Source organism: Vombatus ursinus, unplaced genomic scaffold (assembly GCF_900497805.2).
Source record: "Vombatus ursinus unplaced genomic scaffold, bare-nosed wombat genome assembly UNPS02014870.1, whole genome shotgun sequence".
Lineage (NCBI taxonomy): Eukaryota > Metazoa > Chordata > Mammalia > Diprotodontia > Vombatidae > Vombatus > Vombatus ursinus.
Window position 1 is genome coordinate 11,786,056 of NW_020954648.1, and position 22,068 is coordinate 11,808,123.

The 22,068-nt window shown below is 38.7% G+C and overlaps 1 protein-coding gene across 1 annotated transcript in view; it reads left to right on the forward strand.

The window, feature by feature from the left end:
- The window catches only part of AGK (acylglycerol kinase), an 87,447-nt gene that overhangs the window by 4,594 nt on the left and 60,785 nt on the right, over positions 1-22,068 (forward strand). Inside the window, exon 2 of the mRNA XM_027842300.1 lies at positions 1,493-1,629. Within this exon, the coding sequence (XP_027698101.1) occupies positions 1,529-1,629 (101 nt within the window). The 5' untranslated portion in view covers positions 1,493-1,528. The remainder of the gene's footprint in view (positions 1-1,492; positions 1,630-22,068) is intronic.

Sequence of the window (22,068 nt, forward strand, 5' to 3'; positions counted from 1 at the left end):
ATTTGATTCTTTAGAAGGGAAAAGAAAATACTTTAAATCCTTTAATGAGGCATCTGTCCAGATGGAGGAGTCTAATTATCTTGTTCTCTATCATGGTCAAACCACATGTGGAGTGTTGTTCTGGGCACAACATTTTTAAAAAGGACATTGAAAGGTAGGGAGTATCTGGAGGTGATGGGACTGTAGACCATAGGAAGGTCATTTGAATGAACTAGAAATGCTTAGCTTGGTCAACAAGTCAAGTCAACAAGCATTTGTAAAGTGCTTACTTTATTTCAGTCACTGTGCCTAGTGATGAAGATGGGAGGTGGTAGAGATGTGACAATTGCTTTCAAATATTTGAAAAAAAAATCTTGTAGAGAGGCATTAGACTTGTTTTTCCACAAAGCATATACCCATTAATTCAGGATTGGCTAAACCAGTTACAGTACATGATATCACAGTGCAGTAAGAGGAGATGGATATGATGAATACAGAGAATCAGAGAAAGACTTATATGAACAAAAAATAAGTTTTCTTTTTTAAAAAAAAGTCACCTTGTTTTTCACTGCTCCAGAGAACAGAACTTGGAGAAATGGATGGAGGTTGTACCTACAGCTCTGGTAATCCTTGATACCAGGAAAAGACTCCTAATAATTATAGTTGTTCAGAGTAGAAGAAGTTGCCTCAGAAGCTGGTGTCCTCCCAGGGAGGCTGGATGAATGATTGTTAGTGGTATGGTAGAGAAGACAAGGCTAAACTAAATGACTACCGGTTACTGTTAAGATCAAGTCTTACGCTGAGATTCTCTGATTATCAGAGGAATTGGGTGAGTGAGGAAGGGAAAGCACAAAGAGGAGAGGGTAGGCTGGAAATGGGGGATGGAGAATAAAAATAAGGTGAAAAAACATGGAGTGAAAAAGTCTTATAAAAGACTTTTAATACCACTAGTTTCTATTTTATTTAGTAAGCGGTGGAATACCACCCTACTGTTTTTAGTTAGAGGAGTGGCACTCATAACAATCTTTTAGGAAAATTATAAGTGTTACGTTGTGAAAATTGGGTTGGGGAAGGGATAGAAGTAGGAGGACCAGGTAGGAAAACATTACTGTAGTTTAGGAAAGAAGAGATAAGTGCTTAACACCAAGGAGATTGCAGAAGTAAGAAATGAGAGGATCAATACAAGAGATATCATGAAAGAAGTTTTGATCCGACTTGATAGCTCTTTGGATGTGGGCATGCTCTTGAGGAAAGAATCAAAAATTGAGTGTGAGTAATTAGAGAATGGTTGTGCTTTAAACAGAAAGAGAAGTTAGGGGAAGGTACAGGTTTAGAGAAGATTAATTGATTTCAGAAATATATTGAGTGGGACATCTAGATGGAGATGTACATTAGGCAAAAATAAGGAGAGGATTAAAAAGCAAAAAAATAAAAAAGAGGTAGGAGAAAGGGAATATGAATATCATGTGATTACCCTGGAGACCTTATGCTAATGTCCGCTTTTACCTTCCAGGTTCTGGTAAACTAGCTAGCCTACTAGATAGAGAAGATGACTCAACTTGTCAAAACCTTTCGGAACCATTGGAAGAAAACTACATTTGGTGCCTGCTTGTTGACCTGGGGAGGACATTGGCTGTATGGAAAACACTGGTAATTATCTGATTTTCTTTTTTGGGAAAAATAAAAAAAGTGGCTGTAGGAGAGAGGTGGTATAATGAAACTAATTAAAACCTGTTGTACTTTCTGTTCTAAATTTGAGTTCTTTTTTAAAACTCTTTTTGTAACCAGAGGTTACAGGAAGCAAAGTAGAGTTGTCAATTAATAAGTCATTATCTGTAAGTTGAAGAACAGACGATGGGAGTAGGGCTGTTTTCTGCATTCTAAGTGAGGAAAATTGTCAGAATAGCTTCCTATGTTTGGGAGGACTCTAGGCTTAAGGATTTTTGTACTGCTTTCTAGGGTTTCTGTCCTTTTCCTATTGCTCCTGCTTTCCCACTCAGAATAAGCTTATAGTGCCTTATCCCCATTTTTTTTTTTTTTTTTTTTTTTTTTTTTTTTTTCCTAAAGGACCTCATCACTTAGCCCCTCCCAGTCCATTAGCTTTCTAATGACTGTTGATTCCCTTGCAGCCTTGGCTCTCTGGTCACTTAATGTATTTTACTGCTGCCCTTATTCAATCCCCCCCTCTTCCCCCTCCCCCTCGTGTCCCTCCTTAACCTTGTTTGCCTTCATGTGCTGCTATTTCCTGCCTTCTTTTGGGATGGTATGATGCTGATGGAGAAAGATGCAAATCTCTCCCAGTCAAATTCTATAGCCCTTTATGCTGCTCATCAGTCCTTTTTCTTGGTTCCCTGGCACAATCTGCTCAGTAGCTATTCCGGATTCTCTCCACTGTGCTCATTTTCCCTGTGCAGAATCACAGAATCATGAGATCTTAGCGATCGTCTGGTCCAACTTGTCCTTGAACAGGAATCATCTCTGTTCTTTCTGTGACAAGTGGTCTTCAGTGTTGTAGACTTCACTGGTGGTTGAGGCAACAGGCCAGATTGTTAATGACACTTTTCCTTTACAATGAGCCCAAGTCTGCATCTTTATAATTCCTGCCCACTTTGCTAATTCTGCTTTCTGAAGCCAAGAGAATAAGTCTAAATCCTCTTCACCTAACTACCCTTAAAATATTTAAAGTTAGAAGTAGTTTTTCCTCTGATGCTTCTCTTCTCCAGGCTAACATCAACAGATTCTTGGGTGGCCTGATCTTTAATGCCTTCACCGTCATAGTTGCCCTCATATGACACACCAGTTTGTCAGTATCCTTCTTAAAATGTGGCACCCAGAACTAAACGTAGTATTCCAGATATGGTCTGACCAGGACAGAATACAAACAGTCTCTCAACCTCTCTCGCATGGTTACTGTGCCTTTATAAATTAATACTGAGATTGTGTTAGCTCTTTGCCTCTCCTGTTGTATTACTGATTCATATTGAGCTTCAAATCCACTAACACCCCCTCCTTCATTCTTAGCACATCACACTGCTTCCACCTTCATTCAATAAACATTTATTGAGCCCTTGTTTAGAATTATGAAATGATAGACTTAGAGTTGGAATAGCCCTTGGGTCTTGTCTTCAGCATCTACAAATAGGATCATAGGATTTAGAACCACAAAGGATTGTAGAAGGCATCTAGTCCAACCTCTTCATTTTGAAAATGAAAGTGTCAAGGCCCATAGAGGTCAAGGGACTTGGTCAGTGTCACAGATAGCATAAGCAATGTAGCCTGGAATTGTGCTCAAATTATTATTTGGAAGTTTTTCCTTAGGGTGAACTAAAATCTGAGCCTCTGTGGCTTCTACTCAGTGTTCTGAGTTCTGCCCTATCATATGGTGTGGCTTTGAGTACCCTCACCATTCTGCCAGTCTCTGCTGTGTCCCAGCTTGTCAGTGTCCTAAAATGACACTTGAAATGGATGTAGTTTACCCATGTACTCTGAACACAGCAGATACAATGAGATTCTCTTCTTACTCACCCTGAACGTTAGACATCTTTTCATACCACCCAAGTTCCCATTCGCTTTTTTGGTTCCCATCTGGCATGACTCATCTATTTGGAGTTTGCATCTACTAGAATGCCTGTTCATTTTGACTTTAGCCACTTTCAAACCATACCTACTCTTTCTTGTACTTGGAAGGTTTATTTTTATGAATTCAAAGAACTTCATTTATCCCATATTGCATTCATCTTTTTAACTTAATCCCAGCCAATTTGTGTAGTTTTATATCCACAGTTCTATAATCTGATGTCTTAGCTATCACCCTCGGTTTAGTGTCACCAACAGATTTGATGAAGACACCATCTGTGACTTTATCTGGCAACGAAGTTTGTGCAGGTCATGTTCCTTGGATTCATTGGGGTCAGCTAAGTACTGCCTCCAGCACTTTCCTTGCTTATCTTGAGTTTCATTTCTCTTGTTATCCTTTCCAAATCATAGGCCATTCTCCTTGGTATAAAAGCAGGATAGCATTTCAATAATTCTGCCTTCTTTCTGTCGCTCATTATCATTTTCTCATCCGTGTCAAGGTACTATCTCATCTCCTCCTTGGTTTTCTTGCTCTTAAGAGAACTTTAAAGAGCTCTTTTTATTGTCTTCACTGTTTGACCAAGCTAAATCTCTTGGTGGTCTTTAACCTGCTCAACATTATTTTTTACATGACTTTACTACTTTTTTGTGCTAATTCTTAGTTACCTGTGTAACAGTTAAAATTAAGGTAGACTGAAGCACAAAGTTCTGAGCCCAATCAATTTATTAGTGAAGCTCAAATTTACCAATAAATGGGATCTCAGCTTCCCCAGCAAAGCTAAGACCCTGAATGGAAGGGACAGCTCTGTTTTATGCTTTCAGAGAGTACAGAAACAGGAAGACAAGCTTCATAGATGGAAGATAATATAATTGGATGGATATGGGGAATGAGGGCTAGTAACAACCTCTGCTTTCCCTACTGTGAGTAAGAAATGTTTATTGTTAAGTCTAGCCGCATGTGCAAGGACAGAGATAGCTTTGGATGACAAGCCAGACATCCTTGAAGGATAGGTTGGTGGTGTAAAAATACTAGACCAGATTCTCTAGTGTCTACCTGCCTCCTTCAAGGGTAACATATTTCCTTGATAAACTGATGTTCAGTCATTTTCAATCATGTCTGACTCTTCGTGACCCCATTTGGAGTTTTCTTGGCAAAGATACTGAAGTGTTTTGCCATTTCCTTCTCCAGCTCATTTTACAGATGAGGAAACTGAGAGGCAAACAGGGTTAAATGACTTGCCTAGGGTCACACAGCTAGGATGTGACTAAGTACAGATTTGAACTCTGGAAGAGGAGTGTTTCTGACTCCAGGCCCAGCATTCTATCCACTGTGCCACCTAGCTGCTCCAGACACAAGAATAGAATGTGATTAAGAGAACTGAATTTCTAAACTAAACTCATTGCAGGACAGCTGGATTTCTGAACTAAGTTCAGAGACAAAGAATCATGATTTTAAACAGTTACAAGACAAAATCAATTCATTGTAAATGGGATCAATTAAAAAGGACACAGAATTAATCTGATTATTTCACTTGCCTTTGCTTTCCTCTTTTATATACATGCATTGTTCTAAATTATGAGTAAGTTGATGTGCTCTCTATTTAACATCATTTTTCTCTTTTAACAGTTCCCTTCTTTCCTTCTCATTAGAATCAATTGTGACTGCAACTAAAGTTTAATTTGAGAGTCTACTATTCTTCAAAAATACTTAACTTAAAAAAAAGTTTCATTGATGCTTTGTCTTTTGTAATATTATCATTGCTTCTCAATGATACTTCTTTACCACTGTTCCCACCCTATCACAAGACCTCGCTTCTAACAAAGGAGTGCAACAAACCAACACATTTGTGCCTTTCTTATTGAACTAAGTTCACATATACCTTCTTGGCACATGGGATACAATCTAGCTTATTTTTGTACTCAGTAGAAATAATGCTGAATTTGTTGACCAGAGACCTGGGTTCAGATTCCGAACAAGTCATTTAACTTCTCTAGGATTTAGTTTTCTCATTTGTAAATTGAAGGGATCAGTCAACCAATAAAAATTTATTAAAAATCTGTTAAGTGTCAGGCATTCTGCTAAGGACTAGCAGTACTAAGGCAAAATGCAGTCACTGCTTTCAAGGAGCTCACAGTCAAATGGAGGAAACAGCATTCCAATAGCTACGTACAACTAGGTCTATAGAGGAAAAATTGGAATTGATCAATAGAGGGAAGGCACTAGCATTAAGGGAGATCAGGAAAGGCTTCTTGTGAAAGATTTCCAGGGTGTGGCCACTGCACATGCTACAGCTTCTCGGAACCCGGAGCCAAAGGTGAGAGTTAGGTGGAACAGGTGAACACCAAAGGTGGAAAGCAGCCCTGAAAAGGGCTCAGCAGCCTTCACACTAGAGGTACTAGTCTTCCCTGAACACATCCTACACCCCAGAAGGTGGAATTGTAACTGGAACTTGAAGGAGGGTGGAGATGAGGAGAAAGTATTCCAGGCATGGGGGACAGCCAGTGAAAATTCATGGAGTTAGGAGATGGAGTGTCTTCTTTGGGCAACAACAAGGAGGCCAGTGCCACTGGATGACAGAATATGTAGGTATAAAGTAAGAAGGTAGAAGAAGACCAGGTTGTAAATAGCTTTGAATGCTGAACAGAGAATTTTGTGTTTGATCCCGAATGTCATAGGGAGCCACTGGAGTTCATTGAGTTACCCAGGAAGAGGTGACGTGATCAGATCTGCTCTTTAGGAAGATTAATTTGTCAGCTGAGTGGAAGATGGAATAGAGTAGTGAGATCCTGGAGAAAGGGAGACCAACCAGCAGGCTCTTGCAGTAGTCTAGATGTGAAGTGATAAGAGCTTGTACCGGGGCAGTGGCCATTTCAAAGGAGAGAAGGGGTTTATGTATAGGAGATATTAGGAAGGTAAGATTGGCAACCCTGGACAACAAATTCAACATGGGGATTGAAAGAGAGTGAAGAATTGAGGACAGTTGAGCCTGGTGCCTGGGAGGGTGGTAATACCCTTGACAATGAGAGTGAAATTCACAAGGCAGGGGTGATTTGTGGGAAAAGATAAGGAGTTTTGGACATACCAAGTTTAATATGTCTTCAGGATATCCAATTTGATATGTCTTATAGGAAGTTGTAGATTAGAGTCCAAAGATTAGAAAGGAAAATTAGGGCTGATCATCAGCATGAAGATGATAATTAAAACCATGGGAACCAATGAGATGACCAAGTGAGATAGTATAGAAGGAGAAGAGAAGATGACCCAGGACAGACCCCTTTGGGATTCCCAAGATTAGCAGGAGCGACCTGGTTGAAGATCCAGTAAAGGAGAATGAGAAGGAGCAATCACAAGGGAGGAGAACCAGAAAAGATTAGTGTCACAGAAACCTAGAGACAAAAGGTGTCAAGGATAAAAGGGTAATTAGCAGTGTCAAAGGCAGCAAAGAATTCAAGGACGGAGATGGGAAAAAGGCCTTTGGATCTAGCGATTAAGAGATCATGGGGAACTTTGCAGAGAGCAGTTTAAGTTGAATGATGAAATCAAAAGCCAGTCTGTAGAGGATGAAAAAGGAATGAGAGGAAAGAAAATGGAGGCATCTTTTATAAATGTCCTCCTGGAGTGTAGCCACGAAAGGGAGAAGAGATTGGAGATAGCAGGAAGAGATGAAGTGAGGGTTTTTTAGATTGCCTCTGAAGTCCCAGCTATAGATCTGGAATCTAATAATGCTTAAGTTTAGGGTACTTGTCAGACTCTACCCATTGATTTCCCTCACAGAATTGCATGGTGGCAAGAATGCTGGATTTGCGATTAGAGAACTTGGGTTTGAATCCCAGCTCTGCTACTTACAATTTTGTGACCTTGGACAAGCCCCTTGGCTTTACTGGGCCTCAGGTCCTCATCTATAAAATGAGGTACGTGGAGCAGATGTCCTCCCAGATACCTTTCTGCCCTAAATTTGTGACTCTATGATTCTTAATTATTGCAGATTCTGAAGTGACATGCTCACCCATATCACCAGTTAACCAGCCAATTTGAGGAGGGTTCTGTGCTATGGGGAATGCCACAAAGGTACATGGGATATGTTCTGTGCCTTCTAGGAGCTTACAGTATTTTAGGAGGAAGGAAATACTATGGAGTAATAACTTAAATACAAAGTGTTTTATATCAAGTGTCTTAAAGTAAGTGCTAGGAATAAGGGTTGTTAGGAAAAATGAGGACTTCCAGGTAGGATGGTAGCATTTCTGATTAGCATGATCAGAGAAGACTTCATGAAATTGAGCTTTGAAAAATGATAATGATTTCAGTGAATGGAAAAGGAGGTGGGGGAAAGGAGAAGGGAGGAAGGGAATTCCAGCTCGAGGGAATAATGTAACTGAATTCATGAAGCCTCTTCCAGGAATTCTCAGTCTGCCTGCTTTGACAGAAACTGAGGGTTCGTGTTGGGGAGTAGTGGGAAAGAATTGTTTTTAAATCTTGTATTTGTTATATAGCCTTTTTTTCTTGGAGATTTGTGAATTATTTCAATTGGTATTTTATTTTTTGTGTTCAGAAGTTCTGGGTAATTCTCTTCTATTATTTCCCACAGTATCTTGTTAAAGTTTTTTTGTCCTATCGTGGTCTTCTGGGAGACCTGTGATTCTTAAGTTGTCTTTAAACATCCTGTCTTTGAGATCTGTATGTTTTGAAGTTTTGGGGTTTGTTTTTGGTTTGTTTTTTGGTTTTTTTTTTGCATAGTGAACATATTTTCTTTTGATGTTATTATTATTTGCTTTTCTAGATTGTCTTTCATTTCTGTGTATTTACATTCCCAATCTGTACTCTCTTTTGTTTCTTTGGTGAGACTTGCCATGGCAGATTCCAGTTTTTCTATTCTGCCCATTATTTTTGGGTTCAGGCCATATATTATGTTCATAATTCTCATTTCTCTTTTGAACCACTCAGAAACAGTATGTTGTAGTTCCATGTTCTCTTCACATTCCACAAGGTCTTTTGTCTCATCAAAGTGTTGGATCATTTTCCTTTAGCAGTATTTATTCATAGATGCCTGAACTTGTTTACTAGGTCTGGAGGCCATATTTCCTTCTGTTGTTAATGGTTTCTCTGTTGATTTATTCTCTTATGAGTTTTCTTATTCCTGAGATCTTTGGCAATTTCAGTCACCCTGACCCCCACCCTGATTTTTCCCCTAGTCACTCTCTGACTGTGTCCCTTCTAATGATGGTTTCTGTGGGGGCTGGATCTTAAAGCATTTCACACTGGGAAATTCACCTTTCACCAGCCTAGGTTTCTGCCCCAAATGACTTTTGAGTAGTCAGAACTGGCCCCAGCCGGATGCTATCCTCTTCCCTCTGGCTTAGTGGAGGGCCACAGAGCCCCTGTACCCTACACAATGTACCCTGTCCTGGTGTCCTGTCCTGCTCCTTCCATTCATTAGTTCTCTGAACAGAGAAGGCTTTATGGAATTGGGCCTTGAAAAATGAATAGGATTTCAGTAGGTGGAAATGGCCAGGGTGGGAGGTAAGGGAAGAAGAAAGGTGGAAGGTAATTCTGATTAGAGAAAATGGTATGATTGACCAAAATTCAGTGACTGAGATTATGGCTACTGAAGCCAGGGCAAACTTCTGTAGCCTGGAGCCAGGGTCTTTATGGCACTGGAAGGAAGGAGGGGGTGTGTATAGAAATGGCTTTTGTTGTAAGCCTCTGTTGGGTCCTTGAGTGTGCTAGTGCTTCTTCACAGCTGAGAGCATGGAAGGTGGAAGAGGGGTGTTAAGTAAACTCAGGGTCAGTGAGTATCACTTCATGAGTTTTGGGTTTTGTTTTGTTTTGTTTGAACTTCTTTTGGATTCTCAGTGTCCTAGACCATGGAGCAACTGAAGTTTTATATTCAGTGCATAATTTCTGTTTTGGAGAGGTTTGAGATATCCTGGGGAATCAAAGAAAATGTGTAGTTCTTCATCTTATTGACCACATGACCTGGAAGTATACATTTTGTGTTTGTTATGAAAGTTGACTTAAATTTATATTATTTTGCTAAAGTTTTCAATTCTTTAGAGGATCTCTGATCTCAGTGATATGGGTAGTTCCTCCAGTGATTCAAGTTTCTATAGACTTTTTTTTTGTACTAAGGTATGGTTTGGAAAAGCGTTCTAATCACCAGCTTCAATTTCTTAAACTTAAACATGGTGTGTAACTATGGTCCGATTGCCACCTGGCAGTTCTACCAGAATTACAAGGGCAATTTTTTTTAAGCTTTTATTTAGTATTTCATTTTCCCCTAGTTACATGTAAAAACAGTTTTTAACATTCGTTTTTAAAACTTTGAGTTCCAAATTCTCTCACTTCCTCCCTCCTCACCTGCCCCCCCCATTGAGAAGACAAGCAACTCGATATAGGTTATACATGTATAGTCACGCAGAACATATCCATAATACTTATGTTGTGAAAGAAAATATAAAGAAAAAACTCAAGAAAAAGTTAAAAAAAAAAGTATACTTCAACCTGTATTCAGATGCCATCGATTCTTTCTCTAGGAATGGATAGCATTTTTCATCATGAATCCTTCAGAGTTGTCTTGCATTTTTGTATTGCTGAGAATAGCCAAGTCATTCATGGCTGATCATTTTACAATATTGCTATTACTTTGTACACAGTACATTTCACTTTGCATCAGCCCATGCAAGTCTTTCCAGATTTTTCTGAGAGCATCCTGCTCATTGTTTCGTAGCGTACAATAATATTCCATCGTAATCACCTACCACAGCTTGTTCAGCCATTCCCCAATTGATGAGCATCCCACAACGGCAATTCTTGAAGGCAGGCTGCGCTAGTAAATGGCAAACCCACAAATGTGCCTAACAGAGATGACAGCTTTGACAAGCTTTTTATTCATACTATTTGAAAATGAATGAAGTTAGAGAAGTTTGTTAAGATACTGGGTGATAAAAGAAGTAGGCGACTGGAAGCCTTCAATACATGGCTCCAACTGAGTTGTCCCTTCATTGGGATTAGTGGTTGCCCAAAGTAAAGATGACACAGTTTAGCCAAAGAATGTGCAGTGTGTATTACAACTCTTCTCATATATTAATAAGTTTGTTTCTCATTGTTTTCCTTTTCATTACTAGTTAGAAATAGCTGTATGTTTTTATGTGGCAGAAAATGATATATGGCATACCATTTTAAGTGGCAATAACTTGATTTAATTAGTAATTTTTTTCCCTGTCAGTCATGTTGTTGGTTTTCTCTTGAGTATTTTGTGTGACGTTTTAAGAGAAATGAGGTCCAAATTCATTTCACATTTGCCATGTGAAAATATTGGGTGTTTCCTTTCATTAGCATGATGTTTATTGCAGAATATACTTATAAAGACATAATGAAGCCGTGGTAATGATCCCATGTGATTTGTCTGAGTATTTGACTGGGGCCCTAGCACATGGGCCCTTAGCGAGTAGTAAACTCTTCAAAATGGTAGCAGGATTTCTCTGAAGAGCACATTATTTTCTTTATTTGAAAAGGGCAGCCTCCACCTAGAGTACCATATGTCTGATGGCTCGACCCTTTGGTGAGTATAAAGACATACTACATGAATTGTAGTTCTGAAACAGAACTATTCAAGATCAAAACAGGATTAAGAGAGACCAGGTATAGCAAAACTATACAAATTTAATTTGTAATTAATTCCCAGACCAGATTTTGTAGAACATAGACTACAAGGTATCCCTGTAGGAATTCCCTTTTTCTCCTTTATACAATAAGTTGTTTTGGTATCTTAAAGAAGATATGTGGGGCAGCTAGATGGCGCAGTGGATAGAGCACCGGCCCTGGCATCGAGAGGACCTGAGTTCAAATCCGACCTCAGACACTTTAACACTTACTAGTTGTGTGACCTTGGGCAAGTCACTTAACCCCATTGCCTAACCCAAAAAAAAAAAAAAAGGTATGTAAGTACTCTAAAATAATTGTTTGTGCAGTTAGTTACCTTGTTTATGTAAAGAAGAAAGAAGTATTTGCAGGAGAAAGCTAGAAGAGATAAACTAGAACAAAGAATAATTCTAACTAATCCCTACCATGGGAAAGAAAAAGATGTGCATGATATTTATGTGTAATCTGAAGAAAAAAAAAACATGAACTGGTGAGTGGAGTAGTTTTTTTCTTTGATTTGCTGTATTTTCCCCTCTGAGTTAGAAAGGAGATTAGAGCTTTCTCATCTTTTTTCTTTTTCCTCACTGAAGGTGGGTCTGTCCATTGACAGCTTCACTCTTTGAGCTTGTCTTGAAGGAGACATTCTTTTTCTGCATCCCTTTCTCTTGCCTTGGATGTCAAAAGAATGCTGGATTTGGAATTGGTGGGCTTAAGTTTGAATCCCAGCTCTGCTATTTTACCTTTCTGACCCTAGATAAGTTTGACCTCTGTACTACTCAGTGTCCTCATATATCAAATGTGAGGGTATGACTACATGATAAGCTCCATTTCAATGCTAAATCTATGAACCTATAGAATGCAGGTATACTCCATAGTACATTCTTCTGATCTACTGATCTGATAACCTTAAGAGAAAAGGACATGATTAGTTTTGTATGACCTGTTCTTGTTAATAGATTGTGAGTTCTGTGAGGGCAGGAAATATCTCTTACTAGTAAAAGCTAACATTTATATAGCACTTACTATGCACTAAGTGCTTTACAAATATTATCTCATTTGATCCTCACAACAAACCTGGGAGGTAGGTGCTTATTATACCCATTTTACAGATGAGGAAACTGAGGCAAGTAGCGGTTATGTGATTGGCCCAGGGTCACACAGCTAGTGGGTATCTTAGATCATATTTTAACTTGGGTCTTCCTGACTCTAAGCTTGGTTCTATCCACTGAGCCATCTAGCAGCTGCTTCATTTCTTACAGCACAGTAATATTCCATTACATTCAGTTACCACAGTTTGTTTAGCCATTTCCCAGTCAGTGGACTTCTACTTTGTTTCCAATTCTTAGCTATCACAAAAAATGCAGCTATAAATATTTTGGAGTTTATGGGGGCTTCCCCTGATCCCCTAGTCAATGGCTTCCTTGGGGTATAAACTCAGTAATGGAATCTGTGGTTCAAAGATAGGGACATTTGGAGCATTTTTTCATGTGATTGTGAATATTTTTGTTCATATTCTTTGACCATTTATCTATTGGGGAATAGCTAGTGGTTATAGATGGATAATTTATGTATCTTGGATCTGATACAAGGATTTTTTTCCCCAGGTAGCCACTTCCCTTATCCTAGATGCATTAATTGTCTGTGCTGAAGCCTTTCAATTTTGAGTTCCCTCTTTTTTCGATAGACACAGTATTATGTTATTATGTTCCTTCAGTTAATCTTTTTTTTTTTAAGGTGACCTGGTTCCCACTGGTCCTCTTCTCCTTGCCCTTGATTTCTTCTTCTCATTTGCTATTTCCCCTTCCTCTCCTCCCTTTCAGCTAGTCCTGTTCCTTAGTTTTTTAATTTAATTTTTTTTAGCACCCTTTTCCAAGAGATTTCTCTTATTTTCGTCATCCATCTTCTTTTGCCATTTACTCTAGACTCGTTCTCTTGAGTCATAGCCACTCTAATTATCTGGTTATCTGGTCTCTCTCTTTTCTTTGTGTTCTTCATGCAATTCAAGGAGGCCATTCCAGGCTTTCCCTCCTAGGTGCTTTCTGCCGCTGCTTTGTAGGCCTTACTCCATGGATTCCCCTTTTCCATTGTGCTTTACTTCCAGAACAGTGCCAATTATTGTAAATGTCACAGAGGACACTGCTCTGTGGTAGAGCCCTCTCCCACTATGCCCCTGATTATGCATCCCACCATTGATCTATTCTCTCTATTGTTTGACTTCCCCCATCCCCCTACATTTGCCTAGAAACCTCCTTGTGTCCATGCTCTCCACTCCAGGTAACACTTGCCCCTAAAGATTCCATATCCCCTCCCCATCATCCACCCCTGTTCCCAGTGAGAGGAAAAGTTTTCTTCTTCCTAAAATCTTTTGTATTTTTAGTCCCTTTTTTTTTTCCCCTCTTTTTCTTATCACTCACTTCCTGACTTTTTTTTCCCTCTAATTGTGGTTTGGGGGCTGGATCCCAGCCGCTTCTCTCACTGGGTAATTCTTTGTTTGCAAACCTAGGTCTGTGTCCCAAGTGACTTTTGGGTGGTCAGAACTAACCCAAACTGAGTGCTGTGCTCTTTCCATCGGGCTTGGTAGAATTCTTTATAATCCCTCATGTATGGTTTCCTATCCCGTTCCCTCTGTGTTCTTCAATTCTTCGGTTAGTCTGTTTTCCTAGACACCAGCAATTTAGAACTGTGCCGCTCTGGTGCTTTTGGTTGCAAATTCCAGCAGGCTTTTGCTCCTGAAGAGCTCTGGCCAAGCTGACTATTGAAGCCTGAGTAAACTTCTGCAGCCTGCATCCAGGGTTTCCATGGCACTGGAAAGAGGGAGAGGGTATCAGGATGTGGGAAGAGGGTTTTGTTATAAGCCCCTGTCATGTCCTTGGGTCTGCTAGTACAGCCTCGATGTAGTGGTACTAACAATTCAGAAATCATTTGTGTGGCTTTCTAAGAATTTTATAGGATCTAGAAGGTGTAGTGTGAGAGGTGGGGGAGGGATGCTGAATGTGCTCAGTCAGTGAATGTCAGTTCTTGATTTGGGTTTTGGTTTTGGATTGTGTTTTTTGTTTTTTATTTTTTATTTTTATTCTGACTGTTCTAAGCCATGGAAACAATTGAAGTTGATTTATCTTTGGTGCTTAATTTCTCTTTTGGAGAAGTTTGAGAGATCATGGGCAGCAGAGAAAATGTCTAGTCTGCCATTTTGTTGCTCTTGTGACCTGGAAGTCCTCCACTTAATATATTTCAAGAAAATCATCCTTTTCCATTTAGTCTTCTCTTTTCTGATTAGACTTTTTTTTTCCCCAATTCCTTCATACTTTTCTCATATGTTAGTTTCTAGACATTTTAAAGTTATAGTTGTCCTCCTGGATAATATCCAGTTGATCAATTTCTTTTGCAAACATGGCAGCAGAAATGAATACAGTACACTAGTTGTGTTCCAACTTGTCCTGAGCACAGTAGAACAATTAGCTGCTTTGTTCTGTACACTATAAATGCAATCTAAAATTGCATGAACTTTTGTAACAGCTGCCTTACAAAGTTCACTTCTGTTATGCTTGTGGATCAACCTCAGGTCTTTTTATATGAACTCATGTCAAAGAATTATAGTCATCTGGCACTTTGATTAATTTTTTGAACCCCTGGTAGGACTTTCCTGTTATCCTAACAAAATATCATTTTACCGCATTTGGACTGTAATTCTAAGTTTCCCTATAATCTTAAATCTTGATTTTCTCATCTGGGGTAGTATTGCTACCACCTTATTTTTGTGTCCTATTTTGAACCAGCAGATACTCAGATTATTAATTTCACAGGATTGCTAAGAGGGTAAAATGAAATAGCTTAATGTTTTATGAAACTATGATACATTATATAAATGTGAATTATTATTACTGTGATATGATGTGTAAAGAGCACTGATCCAGGAATCATAAGACCTGAGTTCTAAGTCCACCCCTCTGGTACTCACTAGCTGTGTGACCCTGGATTAACAAGTCAATGAATTTACCTGAAATTCAGTTTCCTCAAGTGTAAAATAGAGATAATAATACTTGTACTATCTACCTCACAGAATTATTGTGGGAATGTGTTTTGTAAAGTGCTACATAAATTTGGGTTATTGTATTATTAAAAATTGTCAGAAGTAACTAAGTGCTGTAAAATATTAGTGTATAATGCCAAGAACAGTAGTCTTGGAATTAGAAAACCTGAGTCCAAGTCCTAACTTTGATATTTTACTAGCCGTGGGACCTTGGGGAAATTATTGAACCTCTGTTTCCTTGGCTATCAAATGAAAATAATTGGACAGTGGTACTAACAATTCAGAAATCATTTGTGTGGCTTTCTAAGAATTTCATAGGATCTAGAAATAGGAAAGACCTTGATTATCTGGTCCATAACCTTCACTTAAAAAAAAAATTAACTCAATTTTATTTTCTTTTCAGTTCCAAATTCTCTCTTTCCCCCACTCATTGAGAAGGCAAAAAACCCCAAATCCATTAAAAACATGTATAGTCTGGGGGAGCTAGGTGGTCCAGTGGATAGAGCACCAGCCTTGAAGTCAAGAGGACCTGAGTTCAAATCTGGCCTTAGACCAGACACTTGACACTTACTAGCTGTGTGACCCTGGGCAAGTCACTTAACCCCAATTGCCTTAAAAAAAAACCAAAACATATATCCATATACATATATTTATGTATGTGTGTATATATATATATATATATATACACACATACACACACATATATACATACACACATACACACATATATATATATGTAGTTAAACCAACTATATTAGTTATGACTCCAAGAAAAAGAAAGTGATAAAAGAAAATATATTTCATTCTGTAATCTTGAATCCAACAGCTTTTTATCTGGAAGTGGATAGCATGTTTCATTGTGAGTTCTTTGGAATTATATTGGGTCGTTGTGTTGATCAGAGTTACTAAGCTTTCAAACTTGAGTATCTTTACAGTATTGCTGTTACTACATAAATTGTTCTCCTGATTCTGCTTACTTCATTTTTCATCAGTCATACAAGTTTTCCCAGGTCTTTCTGAAACCATTCTCTTCATCACAATAGTATTCCAGCGCATTCATATACCACATGTTCAGTTATTCCCCAATTGAAGGGCATTCCCTCAATTTCTAATTCTTTGTCATCACAAAAAGAGCTGCTATAAATGTTTTTGTGTGTGTGGATACTTCTTCCTCTTTCCTTGATGTCTCTGGGGTATAGCCCTAGTAGCAGTATTGCTTGATCAGAGTATGCTCAGTTTCATAGGGTTTTGTTGTTGTTTTTAGGCATAGTTCCAAATTGCTTTCTAGAATGGTTGGACTAGTTGACAGCTCTACCAGCAGTAAATTAGTGTACCTATTTTCCCATATTCCCTCCAGCATTTAACATTTTCCTTTTTTTTTTTTTTTGGTTATTTTAGCCATTATGATAAATATGAGGTGGTACCTCAGAGTTGTTTTAATTTACATCTCTCTAATTATTAGTAATTTAGAGCATTTTTTTCATGTGACTAGTGATGGTTTTGATTTCCTCCTCTGAAAAATGACTTCATATCCTTTTGACTATTTATCAATTGTGGAATGGCACTTATTCTTATAAATTTGACTCAATTCCTCACATATCTTAGAAGTAAGATCTTGGGGCAGCTAGGTGCCGCAGTGGATAGAGCACCAGCCCTGAAGTCAAGAGTACCTGAGTTCAAATCCGGCCTCAGACCAAACACTTGACACTTACTAGCTGTGTGACCCTGGGCAAGTCACTTAACCCCAACTGCCTAAGCAAAAAAAAAGAAAAAAAGTAGATCTTAATTTTTTTCCCCCAATTACATTTAAAGATAGTTTTCAACATTCTCTTTCCTTCCCTCCTCCCCAAAACAGCAGGCAATCTGATATAGATTATACATTTACAATCACATTAAACATATTTCCACATTACTCGTGTGGTGAAAGAAGAATCAGAACAAAAGGGAAAAACCAGAAGAAAGAAAAAAAAAAGTGAAAATAGTATGCTTCGATCTGCATTCAAACTCCATAGTTTTTTCCCTGGATGTGGATAGCATTTTCCATCATGAGTGTTGGAAGTGTCTTTGCTCATTGTGTTGCTGAGAAGAGCTAGGTCTGTCATAGTTGATCATTGCACAATGTTGCTGTTACTGTGTACGGGGTTCTGGTTCTGCTCAAGAAATGAGGCCTCTATCAGAGAAACTTGCTGCAAATATTTTTTCCCAATTTCCTGCTTTTTTTTCCCTTTGTTTTAGCTGCATTGATTTTATTTGTGCAAATACATTTTAATTTAATGTAATCAAAGTTATCCATTTTACTTTGTCTGAACCTTTCTGTCTCTTCTTTGGTCATAAATTCTTCCCCTGTCCACATATCTGACCAATATTTTCTTCCCTGCTTCACTGTACCCAGCTGTGAACGTATGTATATGCCTCCTTCCTTTAACCATTTCGTATGAACGTGAGGTTCTGGCTATCAGCTCCCCCACCAACTGCCCCCTCTGTGTTATATAAACTCCTCTTTATGCCTCCTGTTTATGTGATGCAATTTTTCCCTTCTTCCTCTCCCTTTTCCCCTCTCCCAGTACATTCCTCTTCCCCACCCATTCCATTCTTTTCTTGAGATTATCCCAACACAATAGAATCATATCTAGGCCCTTTGTCTGATTAGACCCTCTCTATGTAACCCCTGCTGATAAAGTTCTGAGGGGCTCCCCCTACTTCCCCATTTAAGATTGTAAACATTTTAACCTTATATTCCCCTTATGATTTCTCATTCATGTTTGCCTTTTTACGTTTCTCTTGACTCTTGTATTTATATGTCATATTTTCTACCCAACTCTGGATCTTTTCATCAGGAATGCTTCAAGTTTCTCTAATTCAAAGTCAATTTTTTCCCCTGTAGGATTATACTCAGTTTTAATGGGTAGGTTATTCCTAGTTATAAGCATAGATCTTTTGACCTCTGGAATGTCATATTCCATGTTCTCCCTTCCTTTTATTGGTGGCCACTAAGTCTTATTTGATCCTAATTGTGACTCCTTGATATTTTAATTATTTCTTTTTGGCTGCTTGAAATATTTTTTCCTTGACGTGAGAGCTTTGGCTTTTGGCTGTAATATTCCTGGGAGTTTTCATTTGGGGTTTCTTTTAGGTGACTGGTGGGTTTTTGCAATTTCTACTTTGTCCTCTGGTTCTAAGATAACTGGACAGTTTTGATTTATGATTTCTTGGAATAATATATCTAGGTACCCCCTCCCCCTTGGTTTTTCGGTAGTCCTAAATTATCTCTCTTCAATATGTTTTACAGATCAGTTGTTTTTCCTATGAGATATTTCACATTTTCTTCTATTTTTTTTTTCCAGTCTTTTGGCTTTGTTTTATTATTTCTTGATGTTTCATGGAGTCATTAGCTTCCATTTGGCCAATTCTAATCCTCATTACTTTTTTCAATAACATTCTTCTAAGTTGTTAAGCTTTTTCTAAGCTGTTAATATTCTTTTTTTTTTTTAGGCAGTTAGGGTTAAGTGACTTTCCCAGGGTCACACAGCTAGTAAGTGTCAAGTGTTTGGTCTGAGGCCAGATTTGACTTCAGGGCCGATGCTCTATCCACTGCGCCACCTAACTGCCCCTGTTAATATTCTTTTCTTAACCCCTTAAGGTAAGTGTTTCCCAAGGTCTGTCCTTGGTTCTCTTTGCTCTATGTACTTTCCTTTGGCAGTTTTATCATCCTTTATCTCAGATGGCTTCCACCTGAGCTCCCAGTGGCAGTCTCTGGTTCCCTCTTGAATATCTTACAAGCACCTCCAACTCAGTGTGTCTGAAAAAGAACTTATCTTCTTCACCCTCCACCCCTCATACACACACATATACTCCTACCCCTACCTCTGACAAAACTTTGCCTTTGAAATCCTATCCATCTTTGCAATGGCACTTCCTCAGTGAAGCCTTTGCTGATTTTTTTTCCTCAGTCAGAATCTTTTTTCTTCCTCCAGCATCAGTTAAAAGTAGTAACAGCTCTTATCTGTATAGTACCTTAAGGTTTACAAAATGCTACTTTCCTAACATTATCTCATTTGACCTTCATATGAGTGCTGTGAGGTGGGTACTATAGGTGTTATTATCCCCATTTTATAGGTAAAAAGGCTTAGAGCAGTTACATGATCACCCAAGAAATAAATGTCACAGGCATGGAACCCAGCTTTCCTGACTCTTAAGTCCAGGTTTCTATCAGTTCTGATATTGTACCTTTCTCATACTCTCATTTTATTCCATTTATCTCCATGAGGCAGGGCCTGTTTAATTTTTGTCTCTATTAGGCCCTCACACCGTTCCTGGCACGTAGCAGGTATTTAACAAATGCTGTTTGAATGAATGGATTGCGTGTTGAGCTCCTTAAGAATCCAGGCTGTGTGTTATCTATCTTTGTATTTGCAGTGTCCAGCCTTCCTGGTACATAGTCTAGGAGGTACTAAGTAAATGTTGTTGAAATGAAATGAAAATAAACACTAGTATGTAGCAAGACTCTTGGCTGAGTTTTATAGTTTGAATAGAGGTGAAAGTAGAACAATGTGTTTTCCTATGAGATGTTCCATTAATTTATTCACCAAATATTTATTGACTGTCTGCTGTGTATGAGGCATCATGCTAGAGGCAGAGAGGGATACAAAGGAGGAAGAGACAAGATTGCTTCCCTTTAATTTATGCTCCAAGGGGAATTAAGATTAGTACACCAGCATACAAGTAGTATGTAATATCAGTTGTGTATATGATTGAAACTAACCTCTATAGAGGAAAAACAAGATCACTTCTGGCATTGGGGATTAAAGAAAACAGCACAGAGAGGTTGGTGTTGGAACGAGGCCTTTTCCTCATGGATAGCACTTAAAGAGGGGTAACATAGGGGAAAGGGGTAATTTTGATGGAGAAAATCATTTGAGTAATGGCTAGAGACAGGATAGCACAGTGCTTGTTTGGAAAAGTCAGCTTTCCTGGAGTGTAAGGTTAAAGGAATTGATGGGAAAAATAGGTTAAGTTGAGATGGTAGAGAGTCTAAAGGGCCAGAATGAATTTGGATCATATTTAAGTACTGGGGAACCATTGAAGGTTTTTGATCACAATGCTGGTTTGGCATCATTAATTTAGCTTCAATACACAGGGTAAATTGGAGCAGGGAAAGGTAAAGTCCAATTAGGAGTACTCTGGTGTAAGGGAGGGGAAGAAGGCCTCAACCAAGCTGCTAAGAATTGAAATACCAAGGAGGGGTTGTATTTGATAGACACTTAGAAAAAAGAAAAGGACACAATATGGTGACTGGTTTGACAGGAGTAAAAGAAAGGGAACAGACAAAGTCTATTTGCATTCAGAGTGACTGTGGGAGGATGATGATACCATTAACAGGAACAGGGAAGTCAGGAAGAGGAGTTGGCCTCTTGGGGAAGATGGTAAACTCAGTTTTAGACATGTTGGATTTGCCATGTGCCAGTGGGACATCTAAATGGAAATGTGTTAGATCCAAGCTGAAATTATTATGCATGAGACATGCATGACTAGATTTCTATTCTCTCTTTTAGGACAGGTTAAGGATTTGGAAAAGTATTGTGGTTTGGGAATCAAGAAGTTTTGTGTTTTGTTTTGTTTCTGGCATCTCCTGCCTTTTTGATAAAGAGGGGATGCTCTTGACATCAGTTCAGATTAGCCTCTGACTTCCTCCAATTAGCCATCTGTGGCATGGCTGGCTCATTTGCAACTGAAGGAAGAAGGATTTTTTTTTTCCTTCCCGTGGATTTTCATCCTTCGGATTTTGTTGAACTTTAAAGGAAGCATTTTTTTTTTTAAACCATTTCAAGGTTCATCTCTTTCTGGGTGTATAAGCTGATGCTGAGATTTGGGGTATTCATGGGAGCTTTTTGAAGCAGCACATTTGCTAGGAATTAAATAACGTGGCTGTCAAACTAGATTTTTTTAGAAGTCAAACTTTTTTTTTTAAATGCAGTGTACATTTGTTATATTCCATTTCCCCTCTCATTCCCTTTTTCAGCTGATAGGTGCTAATGAATCTAAAACCTATTTTATTGTACCCAAGTCTTGTTTGGGGATTTAGGTATGTCATAGATTCAGTCTGGTGTGAAGTAGAACCTGCTCTTTGGAAAGGACAGTGAGAATTGGAACCAGAACTGTCTCCTGACTAGCAAGCTTATATCCTAAGGAAAAAGTCCTATTAAGATTGTCTCTCTAAGGAGATTGCTAACAATGGTTGTGGGGGTCAGACCTTGTCCAGACCTACTGTCTGTTGTGCAGCCAAATGAATTGGAATAAACAGCACTTTATACTACTTATCTATAGAAGTAGGTTCTGATGAAAATTTTTCTAATGTAAATGTCCTTCATTCATCTGCAGACAGACAGTTCACGTTTTGATATGTTATATAAAGGAAGCATAGTGTCATGGTTGTGACTGGGGCTTAAGAAATATTTGTTGTTTAATTGTAAATAAAAATATCCAAAGACCTTTTCTCAGTCTTTATATTTCTTTACCTCGCAGTTTTTCTTGGAGACCTTCTCCTATCTGGGTTGTAACAGTACCACTCTCTCTCTTCTGCTATCCTTTCTTCCTATCTGACCATGCCTCCACTAGATTAACATCCCTGAACTCCATCCTCTGACTGCGGGAGTACTCCAAGCTTCAGTCCTGGGCCCTCTTCTTGTTTCTATACTCTTTGTCTTGGTGATTTGACCAGATCCCATGGATTCAGCTATCTCTGCAGATAACTGTCACCTCTCTCTCTCTTTCTCTCTCTCTCTCTCTTTCTCTCTCTCTCTCTCTTTCTCTCTCTTTCTCTCTCTTTCTCTCTCTTTCTCTCTCT